This window comes from Phyllostomus discolor, chromosome 12 (assembly GCF_004126475.2).
Source record: "Phyllostomus discolor isolate MPI-MPIP mPhyDis1 chromosome 12, mPhyDis1.pri.v3, whole genome shotgun sequence".
Lineage (NCBI taxonomy): Eukaryota > Metazoa > Chordata > Mammalia > Chiroptera > Phyllostomidae > Phyllostomus > Phyllostomus discolor.
In genome coordinates this window covers 43404103-43430359 of record NC_040914.2, presented here as the reverse complement: position 1 = coordinate 43430359, position 26257 = coordinate 43404103, and the positions used below count along the sequence as shown (strand labels likewise).

General features: G+C 58.1%; 1 protein-coding gene, 1 long non-coding RNA gene and 2 other non-coding genes across 4 annotated transcripts; 1 reads left to right on the top strand and 3 right to left on the bottom strand.

Moving 5' to 3' along the window:
* Positions 1-4492: 4492 nt before the first annotated feature.
* On the top strand, positions 4493-16503 carry FSD2 (fibronectin type III and SPRY domain containing 2). Its single transcript, XM_028502206.2, has 12 exons — positions 4493-5245; positions 5387-5482; positions 6056-6286; positions 7507-7529; positions 8386-8507; positions 9371-9526; positions 10015-10149; positions 10842-10992; positions 11729-11862; positions 12804-12936; positions 14397-14573; positions 15999-16503. The coding sequence occupies exons 1-12, from the start codon at positions 4655-4657 to the stop codon at positions 16249-16251; spliced, it is 2202 nt and encodes a 733-aa protein (XP_028358007.1). The 5' UTR covers positions 4493-4654; the 3' UTR covers positions 16252-16503.
* Positions 16504-18099: 1596 nt separating this feature from the next.
* LOC118497735 lies at positions 18100-21055 on the bottom strand. The gene is made up of 2 exons (XR_004900270.1): positions 20638-21055; positions 18100-18399 (listed from the first exon to the last, which is right to left on the bottom strand). It is a non-coding gene; the product is annotated as an uncharacterized LOC118497735 (long non-coding RNA).
* Positions 19226-19352, bottom strand: LOC114488709. Its single transcript, XR_003683820.1, has one exon.
* LOC114488713 lies at positions 20468-20657 on the bottom strand. The gene has a single exon (XR_003683824.1). It is a non-coding gene; the product is annotated as a U2 spliceosomal RNA (small nuclear RNA).
* Positions 21056-26257: the final 5202 nt, after the last annotated feature.

Here is a 26257-nt window from a genome sequence, read left to right as displayed (position 1 = left end):
TGCGGTTTGCACGTGAGAACGGAGGGTGGGCTGGAGCTGGACCCGCTGAAGCAGTGCGGACTGAGTCAGCCCTGGCCTCCGCCCGCCCGGGTGCGTGCCTGGCGGCCCCGTGCCCTGCGAGTGCTCAGCGAGGGCTGAGAGGAAGGGGAGGTGGGGAGGTGCCCAGGGAGCCGCGGTTGGAACCCTTCACCAACACGGGGCTTTTGAGGGCTGGATGCAGGAACCCGTGGAGCAGTTTTTGAAGGTTCTGAACCAAGACAGCCTGGAAGCAGATTTGCACGTGCTGCTGTGCCCAGGGCGAACACAGCAAAGACCAAAGGGGACCAGGCTGAAGCCATTGTTAAGTCAGGACCCTCCCCCCCCCCTCCCCAAGATGAGCTCAAGGCATCTAGGTCTAAAGGAGCTTCAGTCCCGTGGTGCCCCGCCCCCTTTCAGTGCCTGCCTGGGACAGGGGTCCTCGGGCTTGGAACTGCTGCCCAGGCCTCGTAGGGAGAGAACCTTTTAGCTGAAGTGAGTTCTTTTTCCCCGAACTATTTTTTTACCTTTTCACTTATTTATTTGTTTGTTTGTTAGAGAGGGGGGAAGCCAGGGAAAAAGAGAGGCAGAGAAACTTTGTGCCTTGACTGGGACTCGAACTGGTGACTCTTCTTCACTTTGCGGGGACTATGCTCCACCAACTGAGCCACACCAGCCGGGACTCAGACTATTTTTTAATATATTACCTTACCTAATGTGATTTCCGCCAGTAGAGACAACGCCGCGACGAACATTCCTGTGCAGACATCTTTGAACAATCTTTAAAAGTTTTTTCGCACTTGACATTTTATTTTGCTTCTAAATTTTTATCTCATAGATGCCCTGCAGTAATGGGATTTTTTAAAATGAGATTTTGATTGGGGCCCCCCCAAAAGCAATAGATGTAAGATAGGCTGAGATCAAGTCCCCGCATGCAGACGTGTCAAGGAAACGGTCCAGGGCCTAGTTCATGCTCTCAGCTAATCAAAGAAAATACAGCCCTGGCTGGTATAGCTCAGTGGATTGAGCATGGGCTGCGAGCCAAACTGTCGCAGGTTCAATTCCCAGTCAGGGCACATGGCTGGGTTGCAGGCCATGGCCCCCAGCAACCACACATTGATGTTTCTCTCTCTCTCTTTCTCCCTCCCTTGCCTCTCTAAAAATAAATAAATAAAATCTTAAAAAAAAAAAAAAAAGAAGGAAAATACAAAAGCATCAGAGTTAAGAGACCAGTGGGAGTGACCTCTCCAGAGAGAGCTGTTGTCAGGCTGGGGGAAGGGTTGAAATTCCCCCTCTACCTCTGAGCTCTGGGAGGGGTCTTCGAAGGGACCCCTCAGAGAGCGTGCTGTCTTTCCTGCAGGTGGGCCGGTGGTGGCCCGGGGCTAGAGCATTGGCTGTGTCAATGGCAGAGCCAGGGGAGGCGGCTGCACTGGGACGTCTGCCTCCCAGAGTTCGGGGGGACCAAGGATGGGGCCTACTCCCCAAGATCCAGAAATGGACCAGCAGGAAGCCCAGAGCCGGCAGGGAGTCACCTCCATCCTGCCTACGAGGGCCAGCCGCAAGGTGAGGGGGCCTCGCCAGAAAGGCCTCAGACGGGGCCCACAGGGGCTGAGGCCTGGGGGAGCAGGTTTCTCAGCTCGGTAGTGGGAACTTTAGGGGGAAAGCTCTCCATGATGGGGTACTCAGAGAAGGTCAGAGGCTGCTCGGGAGAGGGAGCGGCTGAGAGACACTGAGAGCAACAGGCGCCTGCTTGCCCCAGAGAGCCTGCAGCTACACCAACTGACACCCGCTCACACGGGAGCTGTCTCACCACCTTAGCCCCTCTGCCTGCCCCAAGCCGGCAGCTCGGGGCAGAGGTGTGGAGAGAGAGGCCCCCTCATTCCTCCTTCCCCAGGGCGGGCTTTTAGCTAGAGAGCCCCCCGCCCCCCGCGATGGGGAGAGGAGGAGATCGCAATGCTGGCTACACTCAGTGTGACTTTTCGATCGTGTTGAACCGTATGTTTAATTACTGAGAGGAGTCTAGGTCTTCAACAGGCCCTAGGACTGTGTGACCCAAGCAGGAGCAGGAAATCTCCGGTCTGCTGGGTCTGTATCCAGAGTGTAGAACAAGTCCCACCCTGAGTAGACATGAAAGGAATTGTGGGGATGGGGGTGGGAATTAAGTTGCATTCGATTGCCTTTAGACCTGTGCTTGTCCAAACTAACTTTGGAAAAAGACCCTCAGCCCAGGCGGAAGGTGCACAGAACGTGGCTTTGAAAAAGCCCCCCTTCTCTGCAGGGCTGCGGCTGCCCCTCCCCCCAGCCCCAGCCCTCTTTCCGTGCACAGCCACGTATCTGAGACCCTCGGTGGAAACCAGGGACTCAAGTCCCCATAGTGAGGAGCAACCCAGTGGACGTCACCTGACCTCTCCGGGTGAAACTGGAGCAGAAGTGGCAGGTCTATATTTGGGCTTTCACTCACAGCAAGCCTGTTGCTATTTGCAGCCAGAGCCAGCTCGTGTTTCCGTCACCTTCACTGCCCCGGTTGCAGAGCCCTGGTGGAACGCAGGCAGGGGCGGCGCAGGGGCGGCCCACGGGCGCGCAGAGGTCACCGGGAGGGAAAGCCGGCCGAGCCAGGGTGCAGGTTTCCAGCCGTCACCCACGGCCTCGGTGGTGAATGAAAAGCTCGTGGACCCTCAAATTGACAGGCAAGTTTTCGGTTAGTAATAATATTCTAATGCTACTTGTATCATTGAGCCCCGCTAACTTAATGCCGTGTTAATGCAGTGTTAATGCAATATCTTTCCCTTAGAGACCAGGGAGAGCGTGGTAGATTTCGGGGGTGTAAGTTACAGTAAACAGAGTGAGTGTTTTCCGTGCCTTCCCGTAGCAGGGACTCACTTTACCGAATGAGGTGTTGGTGCAGGCTGCGAGAGCCTCGGGTGCTGGTGGTTCCTGCCCTGTGTCGAGAGTATCTTTAAAAGTGCAGGGGCCCGTTTGCTAGAACGGTCTGGAACCCTAAACGTGCATGCTGACAAAGCGCAGTTCCGTGCTTTGGTTCAGATACTGAAAAACAGCCTTGTCATCATCTTTCACTGGTCGGTGCGTGCTCTGTCCTCCGGCAGAAACGTGTCCGGTCCGGACCACGCCCGTGAGGCTGACCAAACCATGCTGCGAGACAGCACCACCCACATTATCGCGCAGGGTCCTGCGGCTGAGGCTGGGGTGCATGGCCGAGCTCCTAAAATATTGAGCTAAATTGTGCCCCTCTGGGCTCACTTTTGGGGTGAGAATTCCCAGCTGTCAGTGGATTCTCAGAGGCATCCACGACCCATAAAAGGTTAAAAGACATTTTGGAGGGGACTCTTCTAATTCAAGGGCAGGGACACACCTCCCATACCTCGCTTGCAAAAGTTGTTCTTATTTTTAACCGTAGCTTACGGCACAGAGGAGGCGCTGTCTAGCTAATGTATTCTTCCTAGACTGTGATTTATTACTTCACCTCTCTCAGCCTCAGTTTCATCGTGTCTAAGATGACAATTCATTATTCATGTTCCCTTTCCCTCCATCTCTGAACATTTCGTTCAGAAGCTATTTGAATATAAAAGTCATGGCTGGGGGGAAGTCAGTCTTGCTTTTTTAATTTTCCTCACAATCTATTTCATATGTGTGACATTGGAATAGTTTAATATTTGTCTGTTTTTAAAGCATTTGGTTACCACAGGTTTTTAGAAAGGGGCGTCAGGAATGGATTGTGATAATGGTTGTGTAACTTGGGGTGTTTACTAAACATTTCGGAATTGTGCACTTGAAACAGGTGACTTTTATGGCATGTAAATTACACTTCAATAAGGTTCTTTTTTAGAGCTATTAGGGTATAAGATAAGCCGCTCAGGTACTTCCTGGTTTTGTGTGGGCGTGTGTTGGTGGTGAAGCACTTATACAGGATGATGAACACGGTACGACGATTCTGTGACTTGTGCAGTTAAATGGGAAAAATACCTGCCTCTCTAAACAAAAAGGGTCATTTGTTTGGGGTTTTTTTGCATATGGATCAGTGGTCTTCGGACTTCTCTTTGCTTGTGAACAGCACCCTTAGAACGTTTATATTATCTAAAAAACCCCTCCACCTGGCTGGCGTAGCTCAGTGGATTGGGCGCGGGCTGCGAACCAAAGTGTTGCAGGTTCAATTCCCAGTCAGGGTACATGCCTGGGTTGCAGGCCATGGCCCCCAGCAACCGCACATTGATGTTTCTCTCTCTCTTTCTCCCTCCCTTCCCTCTCTAAAAATAAATAAATAAAATCTTAAAAGTAAATAAATAAATAAATAAATAAACCCTCCAGCAGGAGGCGAACTTTTCTCTGCAGGTGGTTGGAGGTGCAGCCACACCCGAGCTGCTCAGACGGTGGTTGTACAAACTGTGACTGCGTGGGGCCCGATCCAGGGACCATCTCCTGCAGCGACCTCCTCAGGAACGGAGTTTCCCCCCTCCTGTGTTCCAGGACCCTCCCCCCCCCCCAGGATATCCGCGGCTGACCGCCCAGGAGGGGTCCTTCTGGTGCCGAGGTGCTGCCCAGGGCTTCCCGAGCCACCGCGCGGGAGGGAGCTGGGGACCAGCCCGAGCCGGACAGGCCCCGCAAGGTCACCCACGTGCACCCCATGGATCTGTACGACTCCGGAGACGGGCTGCAGGCCTTCCCGGCAGAGAGCGGGCGGATGAGAAGAGGAGCTGCCCCGGCGGAGGTGACCAGTGAGCCCAGGGGCGCAGCGAGGGGTCAGCCTCCGCGAGACCTTGAAGAGGAAGTGGATGAGCTGGTCCATCTGTACGGACTCGAAGATGACGACGAACTGGCGGACGACGAACTGGGGGACGAGTTCGTTACGGAGAACGCGCCCAGGATAGAGGTTTCGGAGTATGCTCCCCACGTGGGCACGAGGGGGGAACCGGCCACGCGGCAGAGAGACTGGAGACTGGGCGCGGAGGCCGCGGGGGAGGCCGACGGCCTGGGCTTCGGGGGGTGGGGCTCGGAGGGCCAGTGCCGGGACCTGCGGGAGGCCTACCGGTTCGCGCGCGGCCGCTCCAGCGAGGAGTACGAGTGCTACGTCATCCCAGAGGAGGAGGACGAGGAAGAGGCCCCCGACGTCTTCTGTGCCACCTGCAAAACTCCGCTGAGGGCGGCGGAGAAGGAGCTGGACGAGCACCGAGGGCATGAGGTGACCCCGCTCAGCAAGGCGCTGGAAAGCGCCAAGGTGAGTGGGTCTCGCTTCTCCTCCCTCTGGGTGTCGCGCTGGCATCCCGAGGGGTCAGGCGGGGGCTGAACCTCAAGCGCCTGGCGCAGGAGAGGGGGGGAGGGGTGCGGCGCTGACCTCTGGCGATGCTCCGTCTGGCAGGACGAAATTCACAGGAACATGTACAGGCTGGAAAAGCAGATCATTGAGATGGAGAACTTCGCCAGTCACCTGGAGGAGGTGTTCATCACTGTGGAGGTGAGAGCACGTGGGTGAGCCGGGCGGACACGTGCTGCTTCTCCCGTGGGGCCACGGTCCCCCTTCCCCTGCCCCCTCCCCTTCCTCTTAGCTGCTGTGAGGATCTGCGTGGTCCTGGCATCTGGACAACGCTGTCCAGGCATCAGGGAGTGGGGCGGGGGGTGCAGTCACCAGACGTTGAGAGCTCAGGTGGGCCTCTCCCGGGGCAAACGTCTCCACGTTAAGGTCCCAGGCTCCAGCGCAAGTGGACTCATCACCAATGATCAACTTGGTTGGTTGTCACGGCAACGGGAGGGTGGCGAAGAGGGAGGTGGTGTGAGGGTGAGGAGCAGGGTGGAAAGTGGAGGGTGAAGAGGAAGACAGAGAGAGAACAGTGCTTTCTGTTAGGGGTATCCTGGGGCTCTGGCTGGAGACCCCTGTCCCAGCAGCCCCTGCACCCACCCCAGTGTCCAGGCTCAGGGTAACGGGGAGGGACGGTTGCGTCTCTGGGTGGAGACATTTTCCCGCCCCAGTGACTCTGTGGCCGACACGCCACAGGCACCGAAAGGACGGCTGAGGTCCGCTGTCTTGCAGGAGAATTTCGGGAGACAGGAGCAAAACTTCGAGTCCCATTACAACGAGATCTTGGAAACGCTCGCCCAAAAATACGAAGACAAGGTGCAGGCCCTCGGGGAGAGGAAGAAGGAGAAGCTGGAGACCCTGTACGCGCAGCTGGTCAGCTGCGGCGAAAACCTGGACGCCTGCAGGGAGCTCATGGAGACCGTGGAGGACATCTGTCACGAAGAGAAGGCGGACTTCATCAAGGTCAGCCAGGGCGCACCACGCAGCAGGGCCCCGGGGTGACAGGGCCCCCACGGGTCAGACTGTCCCCTCCGTGCCTGGCGGCGCTGGGGTCGACTCTCACAGTCGGCGTCCATTGTATTCCAGCGGGTGTTCGCGACTGGGGGTTGTCACCCACGAGCGGCCGGGCAGGCTCACACCCACCTGACCCCTTCCCTCCACCGCTGCTCAGGTGGCACCGGGGTCAGTCCCTCTGTCCTGGTCGCCAGGGATCGGTCCCCCGTCTCCTCTTCCTGGAGCTGGGCAACCACAGTGCCCCAAGGGTTCTGGCCGCCTCCGATGGCCCCTCAGAGTTCCGGGAGAAGGCCATCCAGGTTAAAAAGTCACCTCCCATCTCCTGCATGCAAGTAAGATTTTAAATCTTACTTCATGAACTTAAACGTGCAAAAAAAAAAAAAAAAGAATCCTTTTCTTAATTTCCTAGAATTCTAATGAAATCGGACAGCAAGCCCTCCTGTAGCTGGGCTATAGGGACCACAGTCTCCCAGCCCGGTCCCTTCTCCTCACGAGGCCCCGCAGGAAGAGGGGGTTGTGGTGTCCAGGATCTTCGGGGTGCAGGGGGGCCCCCAACCTCTGGAGCTTCCTGTGTGTCTCTGCGGCCTCCGGGTTGACCGAGCCCACCCCGCCCCCTCAGAGCCCCACGGCACCTCCTTCCAGCCCCACTGGGGCCGAGGGCCCTGGGCCTGAGGCTGAGGGCCGTTGGCGGCCCCTCCAGAGCCCTCAGCGCTCAGACCCTGCGAACCAGGGGCCCAGCGTCCCACGATCCCACTGTATCCCGAGACCGAACCCAGTGGGTGGGGGGAGGGATGTGCATGAAGGTGTCCTCCTCACGGCCAGGAGAGGCTGGGGACTGCCAGAGTGTCTGGCCCGCAGGGGACGGACGGTTGGTTAGGCAGACGGTGCAGTTCCCACACCGAGAACCGCAAAGCATCTCTCAGAATCGCCACCACAGAGACCGCCCGCAGCGCAGAGAGTGCGAGAGTGGCCGAGTGAGGAAATGTCTCATGGATGACACTGCACAGGCTTCCTTAGGGTGGCTTTGTTAGAGTGTGGGGTGCGGCCTGGTGTTTCTCTTTTTTACCAATTCCCCAGTTTTCTAATATGTTTCCTTGGTGACAGTTTTCAGAAATTATTTCCAGAATCGGTGTAACGTTGTCTCCTTTCCTCCTCCTCCCCCTCTCCAGGATGCCATGGCTATGGCTGACAGGTAATAGTTCGTCCCCACGTGTGCCTTCCTCTGTCCCTCCCCCCCCCCGGGAGTCCAGGGAGACGCGGTTCCACTTGGTTGTGTGCCCCCAGTTTGGGTGTTTGTGTGTGACCCTAAGATCAAACAGCGCCGGCTGCCGGACAGTGGTGTGGGGTCACAGGACCCCCGGGACCGAACCTCAGAGTCTCAGGCTGGAAGGGAACATGTGGTGAGGCCCAGCCGGCAGGCCCGGGGTCAGGTCTCCTCCACGAGCCCCTCACCCCTCACCTCTCCAGGAGGCGCTGAGACCCCCAGCGAGGCCGGGGCCCAGACTGAGCGTGGCAGGAAGCGCGCTTGCCTTAGAGTCAGACAGGAGTCCGCGCCCTGCACCCCTGCAGCCATGGGTGTCCAGCCAGTCGGGGACCCACCTTCGTATCTGCAAACGGGGGCGGGTCTGTGGGAGTTAAATAACGCAGGGCACGAACAGCAACGCGAACACTGAAGCTTCAGGATATGACTGTTAAGACGTGGGCGCAGGCAAAGACAGAGCCGGTTTCAGGTTCTGTGACTGCCAGAAGCAGGTGCACAGGTGCAGGGGGACCCTGCGCCCCACTCCACGGTCGGAAAGCCGAGTCCCCGGGGAGTCTGTGCCTCTTGGGCTGGGGTGGTGTCGGGGAGGGGTCTCCCAGAGTCTGTGGACCCACAGCTGGGCAGTGCACGCCTGCCCACTCCCACCTCTCCCCTCTGGGGCACAGATCCGCCCCGCCCGTCCCGGCCCGTGGCCTCCCATGTCAGGCACAGAGCGGCGGGGCCAGACCAGCGACGACCCGGGGAAGCCGCGCTCCGTCCTGGTCAGCGTGTCTCTTCACACCGACAGACTCAGAGAGTTCCTGGAAACGGACACCGACGTGGACGTGTCCGCGCAGCCGGCCCTGGAGGACCAGACCCTGGACTTCTCCGACGTGGAGCAGCTGCTGGGCTCCATCAACGCCGTCCCAGGTGTGTCTCTGCCCTGCTGCGGGCGGAGGGCCCAGCACGCCCGGCGCCCCGGGGCTTGGAGGGAGCCGCTCAGACAGCTCAGACGGCCAGGAAAGTCGTGAAGGTCTAGGAACGAGTGTTTCTGCCCCATAGCTTCGTGGTCTGTCTTCATGGCCGGTGAGGGTGGAGACAGAGGCTGAGCCCCGGGGCGAGTGCCCGTTCTCACCCTCCAGGGAGCCAGCGCCCGGCTCCGGGAAGTCCAGAGTGGTTGTCAGCGTTGGTAGTTCGCCCCTCCTCATAGACAGACACCTGCCTTCCCGTCTGACTTGCACCAAACAGGGACCCTGCGTTTTATGTCCTCAACCCACGATGAGCTCGGGAACCCGATGGAGTTGGCGCGAGTCCCAAGTGTGCCACTCCCTGGCTGTGTGACCCTAGGCAGCTTATTTAACCTCTCTGAGCCTTCGCTTCCTGGTCTGTAAAACGGACGTGATAATCCCCATGGGGACAGGGTGAGAGTTAAATGAGGTGCTGTGTGCACAGCCTGTCACATGGTGCCAGGTAGCTAGCGCTCAGAAGTATCACTCTGATCACGCACTCCAGAGAATGATACTAGAATTCAGCTATTTAAAAAGAAAAAGATTTTATTTATTTTTAGAGAGAGGGGAAGCGTGGGAGAAAGAGGGAGAGAAACACTGATGTGGGAGAGAAGCCCTGATCACACGCTCCCGCCCGGGGGCCTGACCTGCACCCCAGGCGTGTGCCCCCACTGCGAATCTAAATAGTAACCTCCTGATGGGTTTAGGAGAAGACCCAGTCCGCCGAGCCACACCTGTTGGGGCTGGAACTCAGGTTGTTGACCTTCCTCCCTCCTCCCCTCCCAGCCCCTTCCGCCCCAGTGATAAACCCGCAGGCCCCCAACTCCGCCTCGGGCTCCTCGGTCCGCGTGTGCTGGAGCCTGTGCTCTGACGACACGGTGGAGAGCTACCAGCTGTCCGGCCGGCCGGCGCGGGACGGCGCCCCGGGCAAGGGCCAAGCAGGTGAGGCTCTGCCGGGAACACGGTCGCACTCCGGAATATGGCTAAGGCCGCTCAGAGGCCCTGGCAGTGGGGGAAATGGGGGTGAGGGGCGCATCTGCTCCCCCAGCGCCTTGGAGGGGAGTTCCCTCCTCGGGGAGCTACCCAGAGGTTGTGAGGCCGGCAGAAGGGGCCGGAAAGGCACGTCGGGGCCTGGCTGGGGTGGCGTGGGTGGCCGGGGCCGCCGTCCAGGGGGTCTCATCCTCCGGGAGGCAGCTGGGCTGGCTCACACGGCACAGCTGGGAACCTGCCCTTTCTGAGCAGGGGGTGGGGGTGGGGCCTCCGGTTTGCTGCTGTCCCATTGGCCAGAGCCAGTCACATGGCAGGGGCGTGGGCACAGGGGTGGGAGGAGCCTGGGCCGGTCTTGGGATTTGCAACCTGGGATTCAGCACCACGTGAATGAGGAACCTCTTGGCCAGTTTGGGGGTTGAATTCTTCTTCTTTCCTCCCAGAGTTTACGATGACCGTCAAAGAAACGTACTGCTCAGTGAGGAACCTCGTGCCAAACACCCAGTATGAATTTTGGGTCACAGCTCGGAACGGGGCCGGCGTCAGCCCCGCCAGCGAGCGTGTGGTGTACATGACAGGTGAGGCGGCCACGCGACCCCGGCAGGGCCTCCCCACCTGGGGGGGGGCGCCGGAGTCACGGCCCTCCTCATGGGGTGGGGGGCTGGGGTTCATTTCCATGGACAGAGGTAGCTGTGTGGTTTTTATTCCTTGTATTTAACACACCAAATCCGCGTGCCTGATGTGGCAGGGACGTTTTCTCATGGCTGGTGTCCGGATGTCAGAGACCACTGCCCTTGGTCACTGGACCGTTGGAACCTGGCAGTCCCCCCAACCCCAGGCGCCCCGACAGGCGTCCATCCCATGGCAGCCTGGACCGTCCAGCTGCTGTAAGGGGACAGTGTAGAAGGGGCAGCGCACAGACCACGGCCCGTGTCTCGGGTCCTCGGGGCGCGAGTCTGGAGCAGGATGGCCCGGTCCCCGGGCGGCTGTCTCCCTGCTGTGTCCTCCGTGGAGGAGAGGGGTCTCTTCTATATCAAACCTCCTCCACTCTATGACCCAGTCACCCCCTCCCCAGACTCCAGGTGCTATCAGCTGGGGACGAGGTTCCAACGTGGGAATTTGGGGGTACGCACATTTGGTCTGTGGCACGTGGTCTGCTTTTCGTGCCCTGAGTGTCTTTTGTGGGAGGAGGGGCTGGGCTGTCCAAGCTCCAGCAGAGGTGGCTGGGCGTGAATGGACGGTGGCCCCCTCTCCCTCTCCCTGCCTGCAGCGCCTGCTCCCCCCGTCATCAAGAGCAGCGAGGTGCGGAGCTGCGAGGAGGCCGCGCTGATCCGCTGGGAGTCTGGGAACCTGGGTCCCGTGGACTCGTACACGGTGGAGCTGACCCAGACGGAGACGCCGGGAGCCTCGGGCGTGACCGAGTGAGTCACGGGGCCGTTTGCTGGGCTTGAGACCCCCCCCAACACGGGGACACAGCTCAGGGAAGGTGGGGAGCCTGCAGAGCAGGTCGGAAGTTGTGGCCGCAGGCCCCTAACGTTCAGGCTGCTCAGTTTTGGTGGGAAGGGGCAGGAAGGCTGTCACTGGAGGTGACGGTGAGTGAGCACGTGGGGAACCCTCGGGGGTGCCTTCTCGTCCTGAAGGTCTCCCACCTGCCCACGCGGCGAGCACCAGGGCCAGGTGGCCCCAGGGCCCGTGCTGGGCTCGGGGACCAGATGACACATTCCCCGCCCTCACGGAGGAGGTGACGGTCGGGCGGGGAAAACAGACCAGAAACGAGCAAACGAACACGAGCACGAGATGTTCCCTGGAGGGAAACTAAGTGCAGTGGGACGGGAGTGGGGATGGAGCCAGGAAACCGGTCAGGGCAGAGTGTGGGGGAGGGGGCGGGTCAACTGAGACTGACGGGCGGGAAGGACGGAGGCCCCGGGGCAGCAGGTGCAGGGAGGCTCCCGGGAGAGGCAGCCGGACGGACAGATGGACGTGGGGGGGGGATGGAAACCCTCCCTGCTGGAGTGGAGGGGGAGGGGGGCGGCCTGAGGCGGGAACAGGGGCGGTCAGCGTACAGAGGCTGTCATGTCCGTGGGGGACTGTGGTGCGGCGGGGAAGGGCAGCCCGCCGCGGGGCCCGCGGTGACCGCGGCCCTGCCTCCTCGCGCAGGTCCGTCGTGGGCATCCCCACCTGCGAGTCGCTGGTGCAGCTGCAGCCCCGGCGGAGCTACGCGATCTACGTGCGCGCCCTCAACGTGGGGGGCCCCAGCGCCAGGAGCGAGCCCGCCGCGGTGCACACCACAGGTCTGGGCCCTCGGCCGCACACTCTCGGGGCCCCACGGGGCCACCCTGCGGCAGACCCGGCGCCGCTGCGACCTTGTTGGGGAACAAACACGTGTTCACGGAACAGGGAGGCCTGGCCGGGAAGGGGCTCGGGGGCGGTCGGAGCCCTGCAACCGCCTTTCACAGGCAGCTGGGGCGGGGGTTGGGGGGCTGGGGCCTGAGTCGCACAGCAGTTGCCTGGGCAGGTGCTGGAGCTCAGGGTCCTTCTGCATGCCCCTCAGGGACTGGCCTCACTGCCCCCAGGGGGCCTGGTCACCTCACACCCCACGCAGCCTGGACGCCACCGAGGACGGCGTCTCTGTGATATTCCAGGGAGAGCCGTGGCTGGGGCTGTGTCCGGGTTCCTGCCGTCAGCCCAGCCCCTGGCCGCCCCCCTCCTCCCAGGCCCTCGCTGGCCCTGGCAGGTGCCCACACACTCCAGTCCAGCCCCGCCCCCTCCTCACTGGCCATCATCATGTCATCATGTTGTCACGTTGTCACATGTCACGTCCAAGTCTGCAGTCAGCAGGGACACGGCTGGAAACATCCTGTCCGTCCCCCACTGTCCCAGCACAGCTGTGGCTCCGGGTTCTGAGCCTTTGCCAGCTGCTTGCTCAGCCTCCCTCGCCTCTGTCTCCTCGTCCACAAATGGAAGGAAACAACAACACGTGTTTCCGAGGGCGGTTGCGAGGGTTGAATGAGACAAGATGTGCAAAGCGCTGAGCTCGGGCAGGGCCCATCCCGGTGCACGGCCCCCAGCCCCATTAGCACGAGGGTGGTGAGGCGCAGGGAGGTGAGGCCGCAGCGTCCCGTTCAGGAGGCTCAGCTGCGACCCGCAGGAGGGCCTGCGCCTGCGCTGCGGCGATGCCGAGGGGGGAGTGGGGACGCGCTGCTGACCGCCTCCTGGGTTCGCGCCCCGGCAGGCAGCTGCTTCCGCCTGGACGCGCACACCTGCCACCCCTGGCTGACGGTTTCCGAGGACGGGCTGACCCTGGTGCGCGGCGACGGGAGAGCCCCCGCGAGGGAGCCGCCCCCCAGCGACGCCCGCTTCACCAGGTAGGTGCTGTCCCCGCCGCTCACCGGAACGTCCCGTGAGCCCTCCTGAAACACACCATTGTTCAGGCGGAATCGGATCGACGGCGGCCGCCCTGAAGGGGGAAAGAACTCCCAGGAGTACATGAAGGGGTGGGGGCCCAGTGGTGAGGACAGGCAGGTGCGGGCAGTCCAGCCGTGTTGCGGGCGGGCTTGCTGGGGGGACGGTGATGGGGCTCCCCGTGGCGGGCGGCAGGGCGCGCCCCAGAGGCGGCTCCGCTGGAACCAGGGGTGTCGAACCCTCGGCCTGCGAGCTGCATGGGGCTCTGGACGGCTGTGAATGCGCCCAACACAAAATCCTAACTGTACTTAAAGCAGGAGTTTTTTGTGTGTGTGATCACGTGTCGCAGTGTGTTTAACGTGCGGCCCAAGACAACTCCCCTTCCAGTGTGGCCCCGGGTCGCCAGAAGGTTGGACACCCCTGGCGGACCCGTGCCTAGAGCTGGTACTCAGTGATGTTGGAACGACTGATTCATACCTTACTTCTTACTTCTTTCTGGACACTTAAAGATTTATAGCAGAGGGCAATACGCACCAGTGAAGTAGAACACTCAAAGTGTGGAGGAAAAGGAAGGGCCCAGGTTAACTTCAGGGCGAATTTTGTTTCCATGGTTGAGTGTGAGTGGCTGTGAGCTTCCCGGTACTCACGGCAGAAACTGGTCTTGGCAGGCTGATGTTGGAGCTGGGAGGATCTGCTAGGGAGGAGAGGAGGCTCCCCTCTGGGGGCGAGAAGGGCCCCGATGGAGAACTGCCCCCCCCCCCCGCCCCATCCTAGACTGTGCCGGCAGCTGGCCCTTCCTCCGGCCTTTCTACTGTGCACGTGCTAAGCACCTACTGTATGTGTCAGTGTGAAATAGGACCACACACGGTGCAGGAGAAAGCACCCTCATCCTCTCCCGCCTCTGCCCTTTCTGCCCAGGCTTGGGGGCATGGGGGGCAGGGGAATAAGAAGCAATACAGGTCTTGCCTGTGTTAAAAAATAGTATTCCACTGAGTACATTTTGAAGATTTTACTAGCTTTATTCATCGATTCGTGGGTTGGGCAGTATCCCATCAACAGAGAGGAGCTATATGGAGCTGTGCAAAGTGAAAGACTTTGGGGTTCACTTGACACTTGAGTTCTGCAAGGTTTCAGTCCCCTTTTTTTTTAATGAACAAATGAACCAAACCCTTGCTTTTGTTACCAGAAAGCCCGCAGAACCTTTTCTGTGGGTGTGTCTCCTCTTCCATCACCAGCAGTGTAATAATCTCATCTCCTGCGCCAGTCCCGCGAGGGCTCAGGGTGCGCCCCTTCGCAGGTGAGGCGCTCACACCTGCCGCCTCGCGCACAGACCACCTGCTGACTGACGCAGTGGGCGTCCCTCACCGGCACAGCCAGGCGGGGGTCACCTCCAGTCACGTGTGCCCCCCCTTTCCCCAACCAGGTGCGTCGCAGCCATGGGGAACCTAGTTCCAGTCCGCGGGCGCCACTACTGGGAGGTGGAGGTGGACGAGCGTTCGGACTACACGGTGGGCGTGGCCTTTGACGACGTCCCGAAACAGGAGGACCTGGGAGCCAACTGCCGGTCCTGGTGCATGCGGCACGCCTGGGCGCCGCCAAGGTAACGTGCAGCGAGGCCCACGGTCGCTTCCGAAAGAGCGGCGGGAGAGGTTCTCGCCAGCAGCCGTGGGCGCCGACAGGGCGCGTTAGAAAATGTTCCGAGACATTCCGACGCGTTCCCAGCCCCTCCCCCGGAGGCCGAGCCCAGAGGGCAAGAGCGGCTTTCGGTGCTTTTCCTCCAGAAGGAAACAGCTCAGGCTCGTAGGGGGCGTCCGTGCGAGCACCGTACACGTGCTCGCTCGCTCACCTCTCACAGGCGCGCCATGCCCTGTTGCAAGCAGGAAAGCTGAGCCGAAGAGCGGTGCCAGGACCCACCGCACAGGCATCCAGAGCTGGGACTCGAGCGCAGGCGGCCTGGCCCCAGGGACGGCTCGCTCAGCACGGCCCTCCCTACACGGGGCAGTCCCACAAAGCACGGGACGAGGGACATTTTCAGACTTGGGAGGCCATGGTTGCACTTTCCCTTTATCTCACAAATGGCCAAAAAAATTCGCCACGCCACTCTCCCAGCACCCTGGACCCACGGGCCCTGCGACCCGTGCTGGCCCGCTGGACCCCATTGACCTTTGGTCCCCCGCGCTGCGCCCGTGAGCCACCCGGGCAGTTAAGTGTTGTTAAACCAGGGCTGGAGCAGAAACTCGTCCAGCCCCAGCTGGTACAGACGCACGAGACAGACAGTTACGAGTGGAGGACGAGGGTGGGGCGTCCTGGCTGACTCGGGCGTGTGGGCCCGCAGTCACAGACTTCACTGGTGGGGGGAGGAGGGGGAGGGAAGGGCCCTCGTGGTTCTGGGGGCTGCCCAGTGAAGAAGCGAAGCTGAGGGAGATGGGAGGGCTGGGCTGCACGTCGAGCGTCGGTCCCAGCCATGTGGAGCGGCTGCCGGTGCCCGCCCGCAGTTCTTCCGGTGCCCACAGGTGGCAGGCTGGGGGGTCCCTGGGGCTGGTCTGAGTCTCAGCGGGTTCCCAGCGCACACAGGACAGGCCACGGGGAGGGTGCTGGAGCCACCAGACCCTGACCGGTGACAGGCCCCAGGGAGCCCTGCTGCTTGAGGGTCTGGGCGCCGAGGGGCCGTCACGGGAAAGGCGAGGACACGCCCCCCCCCCGCCCCCCCCCCCGTTTCAACTCCCTTGTTACAGAGGATTTTCGACCTCGGGATCCAAATGTTTAAAACCTGCGCTGTATCTATACAAATTTGGATAATGCTGTACGTAAGTTTCTTAGCTTAAGAGGTTGCTCAGAAACAAAGCTTAAACATGCACGTTTCTTAGGGCAATTTCAGAGAATAGTTACAGAAATAGCCTGTTACTCTGGTGGTCATTAGTAAAATGACACACGGAAGTATCTGAATGCAGCCACACAGAATGTGCTGTAAATGGCCCGTCTACAGAATTCCCGAAGACTTCTTATGTCAACATTTGATTTTCAGGCATAAGTACGAATTTCTACACAACAAGATGACCCCGGATATAAGAATAACCGTTTCCCCGAGGAAGATCGGCGTTCTGTTAGACTACGAAAATTCGACGCTGTCGTTCTTCAACGCGGACACTTCTCAGCACCTGTACACGTTCAGCTGCCAGCTCCAGCAGTTTGTGCACCCCTGTTTCTCTTTGGAAAAGCCGGGGCGCCTAAAGATACACAACGGCATTGCGATGCCCAAGTACGTCTCCCTCTACTAGACGGGGCCCAGGTGCCCTACGTCCTGCCTGCCTTCCGACCTGCCCGCCTCCGCCACTCACGCCTCCGCACGCCAGCACCGTGCGCCCAGCGCGGCTGCGGCTCCCGCGCCGCCCGGCAGACCGTGCGCTGGCCCTGGCGGCGCCCCGCCTGGGTGTGGTCCTGTGCACGGCCACCCGTGTGATGCTGTGACTCGAGTCCAGGCCTGGCTGTGTGAGCCGAGGGCTCAGACTGAACGCACTCAGAGGTTCTTCGGCTTGTCCAACTGCGTTGGCCTGTTTCTGTGTGTGACGGTATCTCCGTCTCCAAGGCCGACTGTTTGAGGGAGGGGGAGGGGGGGGAGATGCATCTCAGAAGCTGCAGCAGCCCAGCGTGCGCCTGGCGTCTCATTCGCCAGCCTAGGACAGACCAGAGAGGGCAGGTCGTCCAGAGAACCGGACGCCCTGTGACCTTCTCCTCCTGCCTCCCTGGTGGTCAGCAGCCTGTGCTGCCGTCTCCCCCAATGTACACCTTTATAACACCCTGTTCCTCCCTCAGAGCACTCGCCGTCCTAGTTTGGAAACGACCTCTCTGCCTAATCCCATGGAGGCAGGGACAGTGCGTCCTGTTCCTCGCTCAGTCCCCCAGGGCTAACACAGAGGGGTGCACTGAGGACCTGTTGAATAAACGAGTGTTTCATTCATGCAGCCCCTGCTCTTGGGCCTCACTGCTCTCCCCGGCAGGGGCGGCCCTGCAGGTGGAGAATCTGGCAGGGAGGCGGTGTGAGGGGGCGGGAGGGCCCCTGCCGCCTGAGGGCAGCGTGGGGAAGATGGGACGCTACCAGCACCGCACACCTCCCCCTGTCCCAGTCTCCCACACACTCGAGGTGCCCCCCTCCCCGTGCATATCTGGTGGGGAGACGGGTGGAGGAATAGGAAACGTGGGTTGTAACCGACCCCAAGAATGTCCCATGTGAAGACAGCCAGATTTGAAATCGAGACCTCAGTCTGATTGCTGGTTTGTCGTTCCCTGCCCTAGAGAAGCCACTACCTTCCAGAGCTTTCCTTTCCCTTGACAGGAAAGGAAGAGTGTGTTCTTGTCCTGCAGGACGGGGAGGTTTCGTGACGGCTGTGAGTGGGCACGGCGAAGACACGGTTTTGTAAAGGAGAACATGCACCCGCCGAAGTGCAAGGCTGAGCCTGGAGGCAGAAGTGGCCCCAGCCCCCAGCTGGGGGACGGCCGCCTCACTGCCCTCCGGCCGTCTGGGACCTCAGTGCCCGGCCCCACCCCCCAGCTGTGTTCCTGCTTCCATTCAGGTTCCCGCCGCCACGGAGCCCCCTGCACACACAGCAGTTTCAAGCTTATGCGTCAAGGTGCAGAGTACACCGAGTCCATTTGTGAGGCAGTCCCCAGAGGCAGTTGAGGATGGTGCCCCACGGACGCCTCTCTGACCCGGACCCTCATTGCTTCAGGTTTTGTGTTAACGGAAAAACCTTCCACTTTTAAACCACCATGCTTTCCAGCACGCTCTAAGTCTGACAGTGAACACCTCTCCTCTCCTGGCGCAGAACTCCGCCTGTCGTAAACAGCAGCTCAGGTTCCTGAACTAGCAGCTCACCTTGACAGTCTTAGGGCTCATTACACACACACACACACACACGGGAACAGGGAAGGTTCCGCCCGCATAAACACAGAGATGCTGCTTGTTATAAACAAGACGATGAACACACATGCACACGGGGAACTGTTCTCGGCAGAAACCACAGGGTGGGGAGCAGAGCATCACGGATGAGGCAGGTGTACACTCGGGGTTCTCACGGGCTTCCCGGGGCACTTCACAGACGGCATGCATGTAGGTAAGACTCGACACCGAGGATTCAACAAGATTTTATTTAACCAAGGAAAGCGTCTAGAAGTGGCTTTGACATTTAAAATCCACTTAACTTATGCCAGGCTGAGGACTAATTTCAGGCATCGCCGTCACCGACCATAAAGAATGTTTGTTTACACTGTTTCTCGTATTCTACCAAAGGAGCAGTCAAGAACAGAAGCAAACCGAACTTTCGTTCTCTGTGAGTATTGTGATTTCTTACCACAAATAATCTGCTGAAACTAAACTTCAGGAAGGGACAGGAGTTACCTCAAGGCCATGTTCACCTCCAACCTGCAATCTGCTAAAAAACAAAAACAAAAAACACTTTTAAAAAGCCAGACAATTGCAGCCACAATCCCTGACACAGGGCAGTTAAAAGACATCAAAACCCATTCTTTTCTTGGCTTTACCTCCATCACTTTGTAACTCGTGAGCAGTTATTAACATAAGCTTTGGATTCTTCAACAAAGGGGAGAGAATATGTGAAAAAAAAACCCCACAATCTTGGTATAAACCAACATGGGTTTAGTAATTCAGAGTACTCAGAACTTAAGGTACCCTTGTTAGGTGGGATTGAAAAGTTGGTTAGATTTGGCATATAAAATGACATGGGATCCTGGTGTAACTAGATTGCCCTTTATTTGGAAAAGTGTAAATTTAATAATGACGTCCTGCTGGCTGAAACAATGCTATGCACTCACTCGTACACAGTAAGATGTTTCTGAAGCGCCTGCTTGGTCATCATATAAGCAGAGCAACTGCATGGGCAAGGATGCCTTTTTCTTCATACGCCACCATCCTCCTAACTTTACATGGCTCGCATGCTGGCAGGTGGTCCCAGCACAGTTCACCATAATGTGCGGGGACCCCCTTCCATAAATGAGACTACGTGGGTCTCTATCCAGGGAGGTTTAGCTACCAAATCACTTCCGGAACCCACGGAGGCCCGAGCTGCAGGAAAGGACCTCTCCTCTTTCTGGAACCAGGTCTCCAATTTCTGGCCACCTTTCTTGTCCGTGAGTACAGCACGATTCTCATGGGTTCACCCTGTTCTCCTCCACCCTTCCTGACCCATAAATTCACCCCTGCTTTTCTCTACAGTAAGACCGTGGAAAGTGCATAGTTGCTGTTGGTAGATACGTAGGTCTTGAGTTTGTTTTGCACCCAAGACCTGTTCTCTCTACCTTTTTATTTAGGAGGCTAAAAGTCGAGTCAGCTTGACTTCAAGGACTCTGTTTTCTTAGTCTCCAGAACACAACCAACTCCAGCTTTTGAAACACTGCCTCAGCATGTTTAAAATGTTAAGGGCAGCCCTGGCTGGTGTGGCTCAGTGGATTGAGTGCTGGCCTGAGAACTAAAGGGTTGCCGGTTTGATTCTCAGTCAGGGCACGTGCCGGGGTTGCAGGCCAGGTCCCGGGTGGGGGTGCACAAGAGGCAACCACACATTGCTGTTTCTCTCTCTCTCTTTCTCCCGCCCTTCCCCTCTGTCTAAACATAAAATCTTTCATAAAGTTAAGGGGGTGGTATTATTCATAAGCTTTAAAAGATCTGAACTCTTACATATGCTTGTTTCACTGCAGCAAATGGTTAATGAATCGAAATGCAAGATAGAGTTTGGGATTTGGAAAGAAGACTCCAGCCAGTTAGTATCTTTTCTCTGTAGTGTGAGCTTGGATTCTAACCTTGCTGTCGCCCTTGCTGTCATTCCAAAGCCTGTGTGGGTCCCCACATAGCTGATGCTATGGATCTCCAAAGCCTGTGCTAAGGAGATGCCTAAGTGTAACAGACTAGATTAGATGCAAGAATATAATCCATTCTCCAGGAAAGTACCCACTGAACAAACCTGAGGTTTCTCCAGTGTGCTTTTCAACAAAGTAGGAACTTAGCTTTTAGAGATGGATTTCTAAGTATATACATTACTTCTTGGTAAACCCATCCTAGCTACCATTCTACCACTAAGAAACACCCCTACCCTTAAGCTTCCTTTCATAGCCCATCCAGTTAAGGGAGAGAAGGAGGGGGGTTGAAAGAGACGGAAAACACGAGCACTGTGCAAAAGTAAGGACAGAGCGCTGGAGAAAGGTGTGTTACCTGACACTGTCTTAGACACAATTTACAGTTCACAAACCAGCCACAGATCCCTACGCACCTACAGCGAACCGCCTTTTCCTTACCCACCACCTAATGCGTGTGTACCAACAGTGTGTTTCCAAGTTACTGCAACAGATGCTGATGGCTCCTCTAGCAGGAGTCGCTAACTCAGAATACTTGGGTTCGTACGGGCGCTCACGTTACATCCCTTCTTTCTCATAGAATGTTACTGATGCGAAGCTCACCAACTGAATTTTATTGGGGGGGGGGGCGGGGGGGGAGGCACCGTTCCCGGAGTAATGCTATACCGGATCGATGCGCGGGGTGGACGGAGCAAGTTGCTATTCCATCTCCCAGCTCCAAAAACCCACTTAATATAATATCCTCGGATAGAGGATCTATCAGATATTAAATTGGTAAGAACAGATACTACACTTGATCTTACCCAAAAGGCCGAGAAGCGATCGCCTACTGAATTTTAAAAATTAAACTGTGCTCCGTTTATTCCGCCCTTTCACGTCGATCTCCACCGCGGGCTGCTCCGTGCTCGTTTTGCAAACAAGACTGAGAGAGCGGAGCACAATGACGTAGGATGAGACCTAGGTCGCCGGTGGCGCGGACTCTCCGACCGACACGCCGACCCCTCCCCTAAACCCCGGCTCCCCGCCACATCCCCTGAAACCCGGCCCGCCGGCGTGGCCAGAAAACGGCCTTACTCCAAGCGACAAACGCAGCCAGCCTTCCGAAGTCTCATCTCCGCGTCAAGCCCCATCTCTTTCCGAAGGAAGAGAACCCTTTCCAGTTTCCGGGTCGTGGGGAGGAAGTCCCGCCCTCCGCATCGGCGTGACGTAGGAGACGCGCCGAGGCGCCGCGCGCCGGCACGGAGGTGATGACGCCAGGGGCGCCCTCGTGGAGTCGCGCCAGTAGAGTCACAGGGGTCGAAGGCAGGGGCAGCCGGGGTGGAGGTCATGGTTGCTCGGTGTGAGGAGCGGGGGCAGCGCCGGGACCCTTCCAGCGGGGTCTGGCAGCGCGACCTGGAGGCTCCGCCACCTCAAAAAGCTCCCTTGTCTCTGGGCGACCTCCCGTCATCTGCTCTGGTTTCTGGCTTTGCCACCCTGTTACTTGTTGCATCTAGTTTCTCCCCGTCCTCTGCGTGTCTGTGCAGCCCCACACCTTGCTGTGAGAAGCGCCACCACCACTTATGAGCGTTGGCTGTGCATCCCGCCCTAGCAGGCGCTCACAAACCGCCTTATTCTGGAACGGACGGGGCGCCCGCAGAGCCCTCCACTCCATTGTGGAGCCAGGAAGACACATTAGAAATTGCAATAGTTCTTGATTTAGTTTCCTAAGGCTGCCGTCACGAAGTACCGCAAGCCAGGTGGCCTCAACAACAGATGTATGGTCTCTCATGGGTCCGGAGGCTAGAAATCCGAAAACACACTCTGCCTCCAGCCCTCTTGGCTCAAGGGCCCGCTTGACTTCAGTATGTGATCTGGTCTTAGCTGATTACATCTGCAGTGACCCTCTTACTAGATGCAGTGGCATTCTAGGACGTGAATTATGGGGGTGACACTGTCCAACCCAGCACAGCTGTCAAGAGCTTAAGAAGTAGGCAAGACAACAGCTGACAAATAGCTGTGACACAAGTGAATTCAAATGTAGTTCAATTGGATCTGAAAAGTTTTTGTGGGTATTTGCACTATTCCCTTGACAGGTGGGTAGGATCTGGAGGTGCCATCATGGCATTCCAGGCAAACAAACATCACAGACAAGGAAGCACAGGTTGAAATGTAAAATACGTTACAGCAGGAAAGACCTTAAATGCAGGCTGAAAAGCTTGGAGTCTATTCTCTATATAAAAGGAGGAATAAAGCAGTGTTTGGCTGTGGAGTTGTGCTTTGAAGATTTTTTAGCAGCTTAAGCCAAACCTACCTACTGTTACTTATCCCAGTTTATAAGAAATGTTAAAGCCTGTGGTGCCTCTGCTCATGCAATCCTTTTTGCCTGGAATGCTGCCAATCAAGCCACATAATTTTGACTTGTCTGTTTTCAACCTGGAAGTTGTACTATATGCCACATGGGGTGTAGGAGAGAGTTGTTCAACCTATGTTTTAAAATTTATTTTTAGAGGGGAAGGGAGGGAGAGAGGGAGAGAAACACCAACGTGTTGTTGCCTCTCACATGGCCCCTCCTGGGGACCTGGCCCACAACCTAGGCATGTGCCTGACCAGGATTCGAACCAGCAACGCTTTAGTTCTCAGGCCCATGCTCAGTCCACTGAGCCACACCAGCCAGGGCTTGCCTAACTTATTTTATAATATTAACTTCCCCTTCATACCAAAATCTAACAAAAATAGCCCAAGAAAAAAAGCTAGACACAAAACTCTCAAAGCTCTAAGATAAAGTAATTAAATTCAGCCCTGCATTCCATCTGGAACAAGAAAGCGCTGATCCCAGTAATGATTTAACATTAGAACACCTGTTGCTATAAATCATTGTATTAGTAGTGCAGAGAGTTTAAACCGTATGACCATCTCAACTGACAAAATGTTTTCTGAAAAAAGCTCAGTATCTATTCTCATTTAAAAGCAAACAGCAAAATGGGAATAGTTAAACAGCAACTTGATATAAGGCAGAAAAAAGGATACTGAACAAAAGACGTACAGTGCTTTTATGGGAGATATGAAATATTGTAGAAAGGCATAAAAACAAGTAAATGTTCGTTTCTGTTCCAGGATAGGGAAATCCAGTGTTTTCAAGATAACACTTATATCACAGGATAATAAAGAAGTTTTGACATGGTGCCCATTGAAATAGTGATAGCATTTCCACATAACTCCATGAGATCAAAGTATTATTCTTTTGATACACTCTTGGGTGCATTCCCTGATACTATATTTAGAATGTGTGTATCTCATTATGAGTGGGGTTGGTATGTAGGGGGTTTTTGGTACTATGTTAATCAGATGTTAATGTTTAAAATTATAGTAGACCCCTTAAATTAAGGAGTTACATTTCTTCCTATAGTCTGAAATAATTTAAATGTAGAACTATTTGCTCTTTTAAGGCTGAATAAAGAACTCAGTTGTGGCACTGTGCTATGTGAGGGGGTATTACAGGGCGATTGGGGCACCTGGGTAACCCTGGGTGGGGGGAGGGCAGTGAGGGGAGAGGACCCGTTCAGAGGGCCGGCGCCAGCAGGTGGGGGCAGGGGCTGAGCACCAGGAGGAGCAAAGAGAGGGTGGGTGAAGGTACCGGTTACCTACCCCAAACCCCAGCCTCACAGCCTCTGGCTGCCTGCTGCCCCCAAAGCTGCCGGGAGCAGGCAGTGCTGCCCTCCGGCTGGCCTGGGCACGGACGCTCAGAACAGGGCCCCAGGGCTACCGGCTGGGCTCCACCTAACTGAGGGGTGGGCCGCTTGTCCTCCCTGTTGTGGCCACAGAGGGGGAGCTCGTAGCAAGGTGTGGAGCGTGGTGACTGCGAGGTGAGCTCCTGAGGCTGCGATTCCAGTGGGATCATTCTGTGCCGAGAGAGGGCATGGTCCGAGGCTTTGTAAGGGAAGGAGGGCCAACGGGGTGCGCTGGGGGCTCAAGGGGAGGGCCTGCGTTGCCCAGCGGGGAGCCCCGGCCCTTTTTCTAGCTGAAGGTGACCTGCAGGAAGCACTGACCCCAAAACCTTGCCTCTCACAGAGGAACCCTTTGTCCAGGACCAGACTGAAAGGGGGTGGGCGGGGCTGGAAATGCAGGTCAGACCACAGGCACGGAGCCGAGGGCAGCCAGGTTAGCCTGCAAGGCCTGTGCTCAGCGACAGGACCCCACTGGGTTGAGATCCTGCAGGGGCCTCTGGGGGAAGGGCAGGGCCCTGGACCCCAGAGGGACGGCCTGCCATCCTCACACCCAGGCTCAGGGACACCCTAACCACTGGGTTCTGAAGCGTCAGTCAGGGCAAGAGGAGACGGGGCTCAGGCCTCCGGCAAGGAGCCCAGCGTTGTCAGGCAGGTGCCCAGAGACTGGGCCATCTCTCCCCTGGGCTCCCGCTCACTGCTCCTTGGGCCTTGCTCCCTTTCCTGTCTTGGCTCATTGAAAGCCAAGGGGAAGGGTCCCTCCAGGTCAGGAAGGACACCGGGGGCCAGTGCCTCCCGGCAGTGGGGCCCAGGGCAGGGGGTGCTCGTTGCTGGTGGCAGGGAGAGGCAGTGCTGTTCAGTGGTTAAGGTCACCGGCCCTGAAGCCAGACTGCCTGGGCCCACATCCTGGTTCCCCCACTTACTGGTTTGTAACCTTGGCAACCTCTTCTGGCCTCAGTTTCCCCATCTGTAGAATGGGAACAATGACAACAGTATCTTCAGGACATCGTTGTTAGGGTTGGGTGGAGTTGTAGCACAGTTCCTGGCAACAAACATCATCATCGTGGATGGAGCAGCACACGGGGACCTGGATCCCCACCTGAATGGGCATCTTGTCCCCCACACCCTGACTCTCAGTCCAGAGGCCCCGCTGATGGAGGCCAGAGGGCCTCGTCACCTCCGCCCCGCTGGGGGACTTTCCGAGGGAGCGCCGGGGCCTTTCCCGCTGGGCAGTTCCCTGAGAGCTCTGGGGCAGGGGTCACGGGGCGGCAGCCTGCTCTGAGGGCCCATTGTTCTCCCCCGAGCTGGGAGAGACGCCTTCTCTCCACCCTTCCTCCCCTGACGCCCAGCTCTGCACGCTGAGGAGTGAACCGGAGACAGACAGACCGACCTTCCCCATTCCCCCTTGGCCCGCTCACAGAGAGCTCTCAGCGCCTCTCAGTGGTCCTGCAGTGCTCAGCCTTTCAGCTGTATCGCCCCCAGTTCACAGATGGGGAAGTTGAGGCCCAGAGGGGACAAGGGGCATATTGATGTCCAACACAGAAAAGCGGCACAGCGGGGACTAGGTCTGCCGGTCCCACGTCCAGTCCTGCGGCACAGGCCCATGGGTGCGTCCCGTGTGCAGCGAGCACCTCACTCGGTCCCACCCGCAGAGGACACAGCCTGAGGGGAGAGGTGGGAGGGTGGGGGGCGGCCTGGACCCTCACTCCTCAGCAGCCAGATGGCGGCAGCTGGGTGTTTTCCTCCTTCAATGAGCCCCCCATCCCAGGTGACTTGTGAGCCCTCAGCTTGTCTTGTCTTCCTCCCTAGGCAGGGTGCCTGCTGGCCCCCACGGGGGCCAGGACAGCTCACCCCCTTCCACAGCTCTGACTGCTGCTTGGCTCAGTGGGTACCAGGAAAGAGGGAAGCAGGAGCCAAGGTCCCTCCCCACCTGGTGCGCTGCAGAAGGGCACGGCCGAAGGACCGCACGCACGTGAGCCGGCCCTCCCCGTGGGCAGGTCTCGGGAAGTGGGAGCCAGCAACCTGAGCCCGGGACAACCTACCCTCCAGGTTTCCCTGGGCTCCCAGGGGGTGGGGCTTTCTCTCTTGGAACCTGGAAAGTCCCAGGCACTGGGGTGGATTGGTCACCTGAATCTCCCACTGCTCTCCGTCTGGGACAATGAGACGCACCCAGCAGCAAGTGGAGGATGCTCAGGCCTGGGGCCAGAAGGAGAGAGGGGGTCAGGAGGGGAGAAACGTGGCAGGCACTCTCTACAGTGCGCCATGGCGAGGACCTGCCCCCCTAAAACGCTACACGCAGCAACTGTGTGCACTTTGAGCTGTGCCTGCTCAGCTTGGGGCCCAGCCGGATCCCCTGCAAATAGACCCACGCCCCACTAGCTTGGTGAGCCCCTCTCAGGTGCTCACGGAGGCCCTCACCACCGGGCCTGTTAACGGCTGCGGCTCACCCGTGCGGTGCTGCAGAACCCACCCCCTCGCACCCACCCGGCCCACTGGTCTCACACTCAGACCCCAAGCCAAACCCCAAGAAGCAAACCAGGGCTGCCCACTCACCTCGGCTGCCCCCCTCGGAAACCTGCTGTGCCTGTCCCAGGACACAGCGCCTGCTCACAGATCCCACCACATCGCTTCTTCGGCCTGCCCACTCTCACTGCAGGCGCTGTTGCAGTCCTGGTCCGCCCCAGTGCTGGCCCTGGAGACTCAGGGGGTCCAGGCCCTAGGC

What these genes read in the sequence shown, in the direction of transcription:
- FSD2 (XM_028502206.2), top strand. Translation starts at nt 4,655, where the DNA reads ATGGATCTGTACGACTCCGGAGACGGGCTGCAGGCCTTCCCGGCAGAG. An exon ending in AGAAGGCGGACTTCATCAAG is followed by an intron (nt 6,287 to 7,506) that starts GTCAGCCAGGGC and finishes CCCCCTCTCCAG; the next exon opens with GATGCCATGGCTATGGCTGA. An exon ending in CTCCATCAACGCCGTCCCAG is followed by an intron (nt 8,508 to 9,370) that starts GTGTGTCTCTGC and finishes CTCCCCTCCCAG; the next exon opens with CCCCTTCCGCCCCAGTGATA.